This window comes from Bos indicus, chromosome 10, assembly GCF_029378745.1.
Source record: "Bos indicus isolate NIAB-ARS_2022 breed Sahiwal x Tharparkar chromosome 10, NIAB-ARS_B.indTharparkar_mat_pri_1.0, whole genome shotgun sequence".
Taxonomy (NCBI): domain Eukaryota; kingdom Metazoa; phylum Chordata; class Mammalia; order Artiodactyla; family Bovidae; genus Bos; species Bos indicus.
Window position 1 is genome coordinate 92,561,383 of NC_091769.1, and position 13,624 is coordinate 92,575,006.

At 40.2% G+C, this 13,624-nt stretch overlaps 1 protein-coding gene across 1 annotated transcript in view; it reads right to left on the reverse strand.

Moving 5' to 3' along the window:
- Positions 1 to 366: 366 nt before the first annotated feature.
- SEL1L (SEL1L adaptor subunit of SYVN1 ubiquitin ligase) overlaps positions 367 to 13,624 on the reverse strand; it is a 64,482-nt gene continuing 51,224 nt past the window's right edge. The window contains exons 18-21 of the mRNA XM_070797961.1: positions 13,118 to 13,192; positions 12,004 to 12,176; positions 7,823 to 7,951; positions 367 to 4,666 (exon numbers count right to left, since the gene is read on the reverse strand). Coding sequence (XP_070654062.1) covers positions 4,457 to 4,666; positions 7,823 to 7,951; positions 12,004 to 12,176; positions 13,118 to 13,192 — 587 coding nt within the window. The 3' untranslated portion in view covers positions 367 to 4,456. The remainder of the gene's footprint in view (positions 4,667 to 7,822; positions 7,952 to 12,003; positions 12,177 to 13,117; positions 13,193 to 13,624) is intronic.

A 13,624-nucleotide genomic window follows, 5' to 3' on the forward strand; every position in this document is an offset into this window, starting at 1 on the left:
AAAAACCTTCTGGGAAAAGGCAACGCCTAAACACACTGTAGCTAAGTTTTAGTAAAATCAGGATTAAAGTGAATCACGCTTACTATCACAGGCCAACTCAGGTCCAAGATCTCAGGGATTTAAACATGGAAACGCTTCTTGGCAAGTGTATATTCTCTGTACTCCGGAGGATAATACTCAACTTACAGAAATCTGAATTTCAATAGCTAAAAGTAAATTTAAGATGGATTCAAAGCGCCCCCAATGAATGTTTTTCCAGAAGCTTCTGAAAATCCAAAAGGTTCATTAAAAAATTGAATCATTCAGGTTTTTAAAAAAGTCTGTGTGGAGTGGTGCCTGGCCATGGTACATGATTAGCATACAGGATAACCAGAGGTGGAATCTTTATTTCACAAGTTTCAAGATACAGTACAAAACGAATCTGTACATCTCTCTATTAACAGGATTTGTTTACACAATTATATTACACTTCACCAGCCTTTATACTGAATTTAATTAAATACAAAATAAATTTACAAAAAGTCTACCATGGTGTTCTTTCCAATGTCAGTTTATGGTCTTTTAAAATGTCTCCTAAGTATCAATAGTGGTTACACCTTGATCGTATCAAATGTTATGATTTTTTTTTAAATCAAAGAGAACAGTGTCATCTTATAATTCCAAACAGGAAAACTGGTGCTGTGAGATGACTCTACATATAACCAAGACATCCTTCTCGTGCACACACAGGCTTTTCACTTGTGCAAATCATTTTTACGTGGAATATTTTCAATCTTCTTGAAATACCAAGTGGAAGGAGAAATTTAGCTTCTTTTTACTACACATTTAAAAGTCAGGTAGTGCCTCAGACAGTACAGTATTCAGAAAGTTTGTATTTTCACTTATATCTGAGACCAATGACTGATGAAAAATACTTTCATGAAAATAGAAGTTCTTTTGCTTTATTTCTTGCACAGTGGTAGTCATAATATTGTATAACATATAATTAAATTCACTTTTAAAACAAACAGTAGCTGTTATTGGGGTAAATGTAGCCCATGCTGCTCTTCTTGGTAAGGGGGGTGTTTAACGGCTGAAAAACTTTTGTTTTGAAATGTGCATGTGAAAAGTTAATCCAAACCTCTGAATAAGGTGTTTGCAGATGTAGCTAGACACTATAATACACATGCCACATACATGAAGACCTGTGGTCTCCATTTATAGGCTTGCATGCATACTTCCAAAACACTGGTTTGAAGAACATGAGGAGCAAAGAAAGGAGGTGAAAGAAAAAAAAAAGCTCATACAAAATTCTTGAGTTTCCTGGAGGCAACAGCAGCTCCTTAAATAAAGCAACAGATCATGGGCAGAAGTTTCTACAACTTCCCAGTGATAGAGAGATACAATGGCTTAGCAGTAAAACTCACAAATTAACCGCATATGCAGAAGGGGAACACATCCTCAAGAGTATTAGGATTAATGATCCGCAAGTTAATCTCCTTTAAGTGCTAAATCATTTTGGAAGAAAAGAAACCTGATTTTTCTGTGCCATTGAATAGAAACTAAGAACAAGGTAAGCCTTACCCAGAAAACAGAAACAAAAGCTCCAAGAACAAAAAGGAAAAAACAAACAAAACAAAACAGAAAACCAATAGCAAACCCCAAACACCAGTGCCACCTTCTTAGCAGAAAATAAAAAGCTAAAGAGTCTCCAGACTCTGGAACGGTTGGATAAGCAACAGACCAAACGCACAAGAGAACGGAAGCTGAGCAAAGGCCCTGCTGCCGCTGCCCCAGAGGCAGGAAGACAGCCTCTCACAGGGACGGGGAGCGGGGCTACCGCGGAGAGGTGAAGCCTGAGCAAAGGCCCTGCTGCCGCTGCCCCGAAGGCAGGAAGACAGCCTCTCACAGGGACGGGGAGAGCTGGGCTACCGCGGAGAGGTGAAGCCACACTCTACCTGCTAACTCTAAATCCTAACAGTAAAACTCCTGAATCCTGGAGTTGGTTTAATGTCACTGACATTAACTAGCTTGAGTTACTGTCATTGTATTCAAATGGATGCCATTTGATTAGGTTAAGTATTGAGCGTTATTTTAGGAGAAACCCCGTTCCTATTTGTTTAGGTATCAGGTCCCTTGTACAGGCCGAGGAAGGGAGCCAAGGATTTCAAGACAAGTCTTTGAATGAAGTCACAGGAACTAAACTATTTTAGGTTTACCATTCAAACTGCCAGTAGCAAATGAGCCTGTGTGAAACAGGAGGTGGACAAAGGCCAACAGAAAAAAGATCGATTTGGAAGATGAATGAAAAGGACATGGGCAAGAGGTACGCCAACAGGAAGTCTGTCATCACCTGGAGAACAAGACCGGCCTTTCCCGTCTGCCTCGGGGTAGAGGCCACTGTTGAAGAATTGTCTTTTTCCAAGTACTAAGAGGGAAGGAAAGATAAAGAGGTAAGAATACTGCTAAAGGAGAAATTAGGTGGATGACAGAAAAACATAGAAGTTATTTGTTAAACATTTAAATAAAATGAAACAGTTTCTTTGAAACGGAGAGTGGCTCTGACCGTGGATCATACTTATTTTGAAGGGTGGGGAGAAGAGGCAGGGGTGAAGACATGAACATCCTGTACCAAATGCAAGCGAATCTCTCACATAAGAGAGCGAACAGAAGTCTCAGTATTTACATGAGCTGCCCAAAGCAATATTACATTTCTGAGGGTAAAATGGCCTACCTTTCAGATGTGCATTTACACATGGTTCTCGCTGTGACCACCTCTTCAGGTTTAGAAGCAACTATCCAGGAGGAAAGTTTGCTCACCAGGTTTCTCATAATACTCTACACACACACACACACACACACACACACACACACAAAAGCACACAACTTCACATTTAGAGCCCTCAGCTTCCTTACGGACTGATTAGACCTAGTTCTAAATACAATCCCCACTTCAAAAACCAAAGTTTTATAAGTCTACAGGTAAGGAACTCTTCCAGTTTTCTGGCACATGAGGGGTTATGAAAAGAGTATAAAGATTAATAGAAACAGACGGAGGTCAGCAAGCGCAGAAAGCCTGCTCAGACGCTCAACGGGCCTCAGATTGGATACAGGCTGGCGAACGCTGCCATCCAACTGTAAAACAGAGTATGGGTTTGGCTGACGTGCTTCACTTGTGTATGTGATGTTCTCAGTGGTCTTTGTTGGTGCCGTGGTGGCTTTTCTCCGTACTCCTTAAGCAGACAGTTCTGAAGTGTAACAGCCTCGCTTTTCCTCCTGTTAACAGTGGGATGGTGATGAAACACGGTAGCTACGCAGGTGGTTGATTTTCTCCCATTACATCAAGCTGCAGAAATAAAAATCTATCTGAACAAGGAGACTTTAGTAGCTTTCTTCAACCACTGATTTTAATGCATCTCTGACTCGCTAGAGTTTTAGTATTGTAATGGTAGTTTCTGTCTGCCATAGCCTGGCAAGGATATTTCACATTTAAAGAATTCAGGAGGGTGGTCTGTTCTTTTGCAGTAAGAAATGCAAAGTATTAATAAAATGAATCCTGGGAACAGAAGCGTTAACTTTTGGGAAAGTGTGTCTGTGATCCTGGTACCCCACCCAGAGTCCTTCAATATTGCTTTCTAATTCTCCCGTTCAGTCCAGCCTCTGGCTCCAGATGAAGGCTCTGCATACTTGTAACAAACAAGCAAATTACAGTGAGTAGGTGGGGCAAGTTCATGTGTTAGCTCAAGGAGTCAGTTCACAAAGTTTTCTATATACTCCACTCCAAGGAAATGAAGTTCACATAAAACTCTTTAACAAGGCCTTTCAGTCTTTGAAGGAGAGAAGTATGGTATAAAGTATGACAATCAATCACCAATAATAAGAAACCGCCCAACCTTCCCTTTTAAAGGAACAAATACGCTGCATATGTATACTTGCACATGGACTGATCAAAGGTCCTTGGTTATCACAGTTCTGGAACACTTTGAGGACTTTTTTTTTTTCTTAACTTAAAAGGCAAGTTCTATTTTCAGACTTTCAAACATGTTAAGGTTAAATTTGCAACTAACTGGGTTTTCCTTTTTTCATTGATCAGTTCTAGTGTCAATGCATAAGACCTTCAAGACGGCTGACAGAACGGGAAAGAGTGACTGAAGGGACCCAAGAAAGACAGCTGGACACAGCGGACATGACCACTGCGAGTGCCTTGCAAATGTTTCCGGGGTGAAAAAAGGGGGGCGGGGGAAGCCACTGAGAGCTGTTATTCCGTACGGCACTGAAATGGACATTCAACTTAGTTTAGGTAAGAGTTACTTATCCCTGAAAATAAAGGCATCAGATTCCAAGCAGCTTTAGGAATTTAACGCTTCCTTGTGCCTCTTCCAGGAGGTGGCGATCACTGATCCAAAGTCCTACACCGAATGCAAGCGTTCTCAGCAAACCCTTTCCTTGTCTGTCACCGTCGGGGGGACGCGGCGGGTTACTGCGGCGGCGGCTGCTCTGGGGGCCCCTCCTGCTGCGGTGGGGCCGGCCGTGGCCCCGGGGGCCTGGGGACAGGCATGTCCTGGTGCTGCCGCTGCCTGTAGGCGATCACTGTTCCCAACAGCAACGCGATGATGGTCATGAGGTAAAGGTCCCACTCGGGTCCCAAGAGCTGGTCCATATCAAGTTGGGTGAATATGTCTCGAATCTTAGTGAGAATAATATAAAAATCATTATGATCACTTAAACGTAAAGCTAGGAAAGTTACCTCACAAATTAGGAGATAAATACAGAATTTATTCAAACAATTGGTTTTAGTAATATTTTGCAATGTCTTTTTTAGAAAAAAGATTTTACTATAAAAACTACCACATGACCCAGCAGTTCCACTGTTGGCTATTTATCTGAAAAAAACAAAAACACTTAATTCTGAAAGATACATGCACTCCGATGTTCACAGTAGCATAATTCATAATTGCCAAGATATGGAAGCAACCTAAGGGCCCATCAATTGGTGAATGAAGATGTGGTGCATATACACAATGGAATATTATTACTCAGCCATAAAAAGAATGGCATTTTTCCATCTGTAGCAACGTGGATGGACTTGGAGGACATTATGCTAAGTGAAGTGAGTCCGACAGAGAGACAAATGCTGTATGATATCACTGATACGTGGTATCTGAAAAATTTACAAACTAGTGAATACAACAAAAAAGAAGCAGACTCAGATATAGAGAACAAAGTAGTGGTTACCAGCAGGGAGAAGGAGTGGGAGGGGCGATACAGAGGTCCGGGATGAAGAGACACAGACTGTTACGTACAACATAAGCTACGACACGGAGAACGTAGCCACTAATGTCTAATAACCATACGTGGAGTGCAATCTAAAAAAATGATGAATCACTGTATTGTATATGTAACTCTAGAGTGCTGCACATCAAATGTACTTCAGTAAGAAATAAACTAAAAATTAAACCCCGCCAGACTTTAACACAGTAAACAATCTAATAAAATTAAGGACTAGACAAAACAATCAGTTCAACTGAAGAAATGAAAAGAACTTGGGTTTGATCTCTGGGGCAGAAAGATCCCCTGGAGAAGGGTATAGCAACCCACTCCAGTATTCCTGCCTGGAGAATTCCATGGACAGAGGAGCCTGGCGGCTACAGTCCATGGGGTCGCTAGGAGTCGGACAGGACCAAGTGACTAAACAACAACAAAGTATCTTTCAGGACTCCTTCCCGTCAGTAACAATGCGCTAATTTCCAACCATTTTCACAGGAAATATCTGAAACAAACACTAGGAACAAGGACGGGGCTGGGGAAGCAGTGTATGGGCACAACTATAACCTGTTTCCAGCGATGACTCACTCGCTACCAAAACGCTTTCTTCTAATGACGGCAGGGCTATTTTACTACGGTCGCCCGTTTATTGTAACTGAAGGTGTTAGTTCTGTATGTTTCATATGAATCATAGTTAGATTCATGTTTAACAGCTGCACAAATAATGATTTTAGTTAGGATTTAACTGTAATTGACTGCTAAAACTGAACTTTAAAATTATGTTCTTTGTATATCATATTTTAATGTTGCTTAAGTTATTCCTGGTATTTTCTGACTGCTACTTACCCACCAAGAAGAAAGGAAATATGGGGCATAATCCTTAATGTTTAAATAAAACTACATTTAAAAGGTCCCCACAATATACATTTGTAGGTATAGAATCTAATTTTTTCTGGAAAAAAATTATAAGAAACTAATAGTTTCCTGGGGTAGGACCTACAATAGGAGACTGTTTTTCTGTACTGTTTGACTTTCTTACCATCAGTACTTCTTACTCCTTTCACAGGGAAGGTGGGAGAATATCCAAGTGGTAAGATTATGGGGCATCTGATTGTTTTCCTATACCTTATTCCTTATTTAGGAGTAAGTTCCTAAAACACAACTTATTATGGAGTATTACACAACCAAATCCTAGACTGTGCTCAATACTGATAATTAGGTAAACATGGATAATAATGTAATACACATTTAATCAATAGTTTAGTTGAAATAGTCCTGAGAGAGTAAGAGCTGGTGGCCACACTGTTAGCTTTTCAGTGAAAGGAACAAAGGTCCTTTGAGTTACTGATAGCAGAGTGCACAGTGTACCCTGGATCCTACTACCAAACAATCCTACGTTGATTACGAGTGTATAAGCAGAGGACAGGACAGACGCCAGCACCTTCAGCCCTCAGGAGCCCTATAGGTGGAGAACCTTGGTACATCGCTAGGATTGCAAAACGAATTTCGTCTTCTGGATGCTGAAGCCCAAGGCCTCAATCTACATATGTTAACACTGAGTGAGGCCCCTTCTGGAATCTAACGGTGAAAGGGTGCATCAACTCGTCCTGAAAGATGCCAACAAAAGGTTGACATCATCCCTTCCTGGCCTGGAGTGAATTAAAGTTAAACAGCCCTTCTTTCTGCATACCTTTTAGGACTTTGAGAGTTAAATGCTGCACCAGTGAATCTGTTATGAGGAATGACAGGTACTGTAAGCAAAACAGACACCTGGAGAGCCCTAGAGCCCTGTGTTGGAAACTAAGCTGGTAGTTGTGAAGAGAATGGGTAACCCACCCACCTCCTAGCAAGGATCTACCGTTGAGCACATTTAAATAATTCTAGGTATTTTTAGAAAACACTTCCGGTGCTGTTTTTAACATGTTTCACTAGCAGAAGAATCTGAAGTACAATAGCCTGGGCAGGCTCTCAGGTTCCACTTCTTTCCATGTTTTAAATTCTCTTTTTAAGTGCTTGGTCTGAGTCACTGCTAGGCAGTCATCTGAGTAAATGCTTTTGAACTTAGTTAACTACTATTTCAAGTTGTCATGGGTTAGTCTCAGATTCCCCTAACCAGAAAACATCTGCACCAATGAAATGCACTAGCAATGGGCATACATGCATGCACGGTCACTCAGTCGTGTCTGACTCTGCGACCCCATGGACTGGAGCCCGCCAGGCTCCTCTGTCCATGGATGTCCTAGGCAAGAATTCTGGTGTGGGCTGCCACTTCCTATTCCAAGGGATCTTCCCGACCCAAGGTTTGAACCCGCGTCTCTGGCGTCTCCTGCATCGGCAGGCGGGCTCTTCACTGGTGTACCGCCTGGGATGCCCTTTAGCACCGGGGACCCGTCAGGCGCCCCTGGCACCTGTAAATGCTCTGCGGCACCCTCATCCCTCATCCGACGAGGTCCCTCTACCCAGGAAGAAGGGCAAAGACCAGTCACTTACTCTCCTCTCCCCCAACTGAGCAAAACCAAACCTGTGGGTTGAGGTTATAGCATGTGTATTTTCATTAGGAGATTCGTGGACCACTTACATTTGTTTCCCGTATGTACTGCAAGAAATAGACAACGCCCAACTTGCAGAGTGCCAGGAAGACTGGTACTTGAGCATCTGGGCTGGCTTCGGCTGCCATGTCATAAAAACGCTTTGCAAGATGAATATCCTATAACAGAGGTAATAAGCCAAGATTCATTTCTTGTTAAAGTAAAAATAATTACTATTTACATGTTCGGAAAGTTTATTTTACCTTTCAAGTTTCATTTTAAAATTTCCCTTATTCAAAGAAAGAACTCAAGCTTTAATTAGGGAGAATTTCTTTTAATTATCTAACTGCTTGCTTTTGAAGAATCTAATGGAAACAATTTGAAAGGTCACCTGTGTGTCCCTGACCTGACACCCCCTTGCTGGACACAGTTGTATGTGAGGTCTGTGCAGAACACTGTTAACCCGGAGACTTCTGGGGTGACCTGTAGGTCTCAAGTTAATTTTTTCCTACTTATAAACCAGTCAGCGTAAGGAATTTCTAGTTTCTGTCTGGAGTAGAGATCTTTATCCTGGGGTGGACATACTCAAAAAAGTTTTCTAAGGGGTGGTAGGGGTTTCTCAATCCTCTTTTTCCCTGTCTTAGATGTATTTCTGTAAAGGGGGAAACAAATTATTACTAACTGTGGCCCAGATGAGGGCGCTCTGCCTTCAGATAAATGGTAGAATGGGATGGTGTGAGTTGCAAAAATCTCATTTAACAACCTCACTTCTCTCATGCCCTGAGTATTGTCAAAGAATACTAAATTCGTAGGTAAGAATTCCATGACACGGCAAAGAAAGGCTAAACACTAAGACTGACTTTTTCTGCACAGTTAAATAGAAGCAGTTACTTCCGGCTCTTCTCTGTACTTGTCCCCAGGCAAGTCATTAGTTAAAAAGAAGAGAGCATCAAACAAAAGTGACAGGATGGTGAGTGTCTTTGATTTTTTTAAAAAAGTAACACATTTTACTTGCACTGTCATATTTTTCAAGATCACACATCAAACTTTATGTGATCCATGGCCTGTGTGTGGATGATTCGATAGAGAAATTAAATCTTATCAATCAAATCCTGAATTATTTATTCCAATTATCACCAATCCTCATCTTAATTTAATACTTAAATTTTTCTATCTATATTGGATGCTGGATTGCTTAGTTTTTAGAGTATGAATATGTCATTTATTTAAAAAACAGAAAACAAATAAGAAAAGGTGATCATAACGCCTTATTAAAACTAATGGAACTCCTTAAAAAATTAGGAATAAAACCACCACATGACCCAGCAATCCCACTCTTATACATATACCCTGAGGAAACCAAAATTGAAAAAGACACACGTACTCCAATGTTCACTGCAGCACTGTTTACAATAGCTAGAACATGGAAGCAACCTAGACGCCCATAGACAGATAAATGGATAAAGAAGTTGTGGTACATACACACAATGGAACATTACTCAGCCATAAAAAGGAATACATTTGAGTCAGTTCTAATGGGGTGGATGAGCCTAGAGCCTATTATACAGAGTGAAGCAAGTCAGAAAGAGAAACATAAATACTGTATATACTAATGCATAGATATGGGATCTAGAAAGATGGTACTGAAGAATTTATTTGCAGGGCAGCAATGGAGAAACAGACATAGAGTACAGACTTATGGATAAGAGGAGAGGGGAGGAGAGGGTGAGATGTATGACGAGAGTAACATGGAAAGTTACATTACTATATATAAGATAGATAGCCAATGGGAATTTGTTGTATGTCTCAGGGAACTCAAACAGGGCTCTGTACCAACCTATGGGGTGGGATGGGAAGGGGGATGGGAGGGAGGTTCAGGAGGGAGGGGGCGTATGTGTACCTATGGCTGATTCATGTTGAGGTTTAACTGAAAACAACAAAATTCTTGTAAAGCAATTATCCTTCAATTAAAAATAAATAAATTAAAAAAAATTATGGATACCAGCAGTCTCTCCCCTAACTCTAATCAAAGGAATACTATGCATTTCATTAGTCTTTATTCGTAAGAATTTGCATAAGCTTTGTATAACATTACAAATTAAATTTGTATAACATTACAAATTAAATTTGTATAACATTACAAATTATGACACGAAAAGCACTGATTTTCTTGTTGTACAGCTTATTATACAGATTTTTTTAAAAATTAAGAGTTTCATCACTTTAATTCTGATTGTCTTTGCAAATTATTACTAAATGTGTAAAAACCACAACTTATGTGTGATCTTTTTAGGCATCAAGCCCATTAATTTTATTTGAATTAACAAAGTCAGGCCTTCTGATAGAAACCGAGTCGGATTTGGCCGACTGGTTTGACAGGGCAAGGAGGCTTCAGCAGCTGTGCTATTCAGCAGACTGTCCACGAACTGAACGCACAGCCTGCAGCTCCGGATTCTTGATAAAACTATATTCAACATCTAATGTTCATATAAATGTATCAAAACTTACACACTGGAAATAAAATACTCAAATTCAATAAAATAAGCACTTTGACAAAAAAGCAGTGCATTAACAAAGTGAAATGAACCACCTTCTTTTAAGCACAAAAGGTCTCTAGGAGACTGAATGAGTAAGGAGTATCATTAGCTCCTTATCAGCCCTGGGAAAGCCTTTCAGATGTGACTCCCAGAAACTGAGAAAGCGTGAGTCCAGTGGCCAGGGAACACCTCTTTTTGCAAGTCTCTAGTTTCTAATTTGTTGTTTTCAACAGAACTGAAGGGGGGACCTACCCAAGTTATCCAGTGATGGATCATTAGAAATAACTTCGATGACAGATTCATCTGATTTTTGGCATATGTTACAGACTAAGTGTTTGCATTATCCCAATATTTATATGTGAAACTCTATGCCCTAAGGTATGAAGAAGTGAGGGCTTTGAGAGGTTATCGGGATCTGATGAGGAATTAACGTCCTCATCAGAATCCTCAAGGAGCTTGCTGCTCCTTTCTCCCTCTTTCCTCATGAGAGGCCACAGAGAGGAGAGGGCCTTCACCAGACACCAAACCTGCAGGCACCCTGGCCTTCAACTTCGCAGCCTCCAGAAATGGGAGAATAAACGCCTGCTGCTTAAGCCACTGCTCTGTGGCACTGTTTCAGAGCCCACACTGACCCAGACAGCACAGCACTCTAAAGCCATTTAAAGAGCCAATAACCTTGCTATGGAACTCTTCCCATTCCCATGTACTTACTTATGTGAACGAGGTTCCACTCATATATTTATAAAACAGAAAATAGAATGCTAAATCTATTCTACAATACTTACAATAATTTTTTAAAATGCTCTATTCATCTCAAAGATGCATTAGAGAAAGTAAAATTTTATAAAATCATGAATTTGATGAGATCAACAGTATATTCATAATTGACTATAATAATATACCCATAATATTTCTTAAAACAGCCTATAATCACAGGAAATAAAATTCAAATTCGAATTTACATACTTTTTGTTTCAGATAAGCATGACAGAGTGATCAGTATATTACACTGGTATATAACTTTTAGGAATAATGGACTAAAATATAAATTCAGGGAGAAAAGTAAAGGATACAATTTTTATTAACAAATTTGCCATGCTTTTTTTAAAAAGTTAATAATGAGGGTATCAAATTATTTTGGGATTTAAAGTAATTTAGTCATTCCATTTATAAAAATTTTAGTGTTTAAAATAGCTAGAACTTAGACTCTTTGAAACTTAAGAGAAATTTTAAATGTCAAATTAAAAATGTGTAAGAGGATACGTTTCTCAAAGTTATTTTAACACAGGTAGAAACTTGCATGACCACGGGTCTAAAGGATGACTTCAGTAGGAAGGTGTAGGAGTGAGAATAAGTTCAGCACTAGCAAACACTTTAATTCATTTCAAAGTAATTTAGAAATGACAGAATTTGGCTGTTGATGGACAGTTTCTCAAACAGGAGTTAACAGCAGAGGCAGCGATGGTTTTCCACTTTTATGGATCTGTCTTTGGCCTAATACCCTAAATAGCGTACGCACGTATGCTTGAGGGTGAGAGAGGTGGAGGGTACTCTTTCGAAATACTACAAGACTGGCTTCTAACTTAGCACCTAAAACGTGAGCACACTCCAAAGGAAGCCTATTTCCTATAAAAACGAAGATGCTTTCCCCCAAATCAAAATGGCAGCACGCATACATCTGAAGTCACGCCCACCTGTTTAATGCCCAGTCCTTTCTCATGCATGTAGCCCAGGTTAAACATGGCCTGTGCGCTGTGCTGCTGCTCAGACGCGAGACGATAGTGGATAAACGCAGTCTCGTAATCCACATCCGTGCCGAAGCCATAGAAGTGGTAGTCTCCAAGCTTGATTCTAGCCACAGTATAGCCTGAAATAGCGGTTAAATGTAAAACTGCCAATCAGAAACTGTGTTTAAAGCAGATGAAACTCTTATTTCTCCTCCTGCTAACATGCTTCCATAAAACAGAATGTTCATTTGTAACACAGCGTGCATGTGCACATTCAGTCATGCCCAGCTCTTTGCGACCCCATGGACTGTAACCTGCCAGCCTCCTCGGTCCATGGGATTTTCCAGGCAAGAATACTGGAGTGGGTTGCCAGTTCCTGCTCCAGGGGATCTTCCCAACCCAAGGACAGAACGCGAGTCTCCTGAATTGGCAGGTGGGTTCTTTCTCACTAGCGCCACCTGGGAAGTCCATCTTCTAACACACAAACTTTATAGCAATTTCTTCAGCCAAGCTACAAATTCAGTAAAAAATTAAAATCAGAAGAGTTGCCCTTCTGAAGAAGGCTTTTTAATAGTCAGAGAGAGACAAAACAAAGTGGGTGTAATCTCTATTTCACTAACAATACTCTTCAAATGATCACTGTATTCTATTGTGTCATCTAACATTTTATATAGTTCAACTGGAGCCAAGATGGGCAGATAACGTTGAGAGTAGTATGCATGAGAAAGAAATAGTCAAACAAAAAAGAGTGGGGAAAGGCTGAAATCTTACGTTTTACACCTATATTCTATTACACATTTTATTCAATTGTCATTTTACACAACACGCTAGACTCAAACTATAAATCAGAGTAAAGCATAGGATGATATAAATGTCCAGTACAAAGATCCTGCATTTCAATTTAAAAACCCTGGGATTAGAACTCATTCTAAGAATGAATACCAATCAGGCAAACAAGTTAAGCAACAGTATCTCTGTTTAAAGTCACGAATGAATCCTTATTATGGAAGATAAAAACAAAGATACAATAAAGAAAGGCCCCCAGGTTAAACTCTTATTCTAGAACTAACCAACCACTCACCTTGTGAGGCGGCCCGGTTCCAGTGAAGCAAAGCTCTGGGATAAGTTTCATTCTCACCTACAATGGTCGCTTCTCCTGCAAGGAAAATGAAACACAAACCAGGCGTTTAAGCAAAGGCACTCGAGTTTTAGGCTTCATCTGCAAACCAGGGTGGATACATGCAGCATAATTTAAATAAGAAATGGGATACAAAATATTAAATGAAAAAATTATTGACATTAAACGAGTATGGGAATAAAATACTGAGTTCAAAGGAACCATTGCATTCAGGACAATACTACTTTCCGAGGCATGTTCTGACCACAGAATTAATAATGAGACTAATTACTGAACCACTCAGTTCAGTTGCTTAGTCGTGTGTGACTCTTTGCGACCCCATGGACTGCAACATGCCAGGCTTCCCTATCTATCACCAGCTCCTGGAGTTTAATCAAACTCATGTCCATCGAGTCAGTGATGCTATCCAACCATCTCATCCTCTGTCGTCCCCTTCTCCTCCTGCCTTCA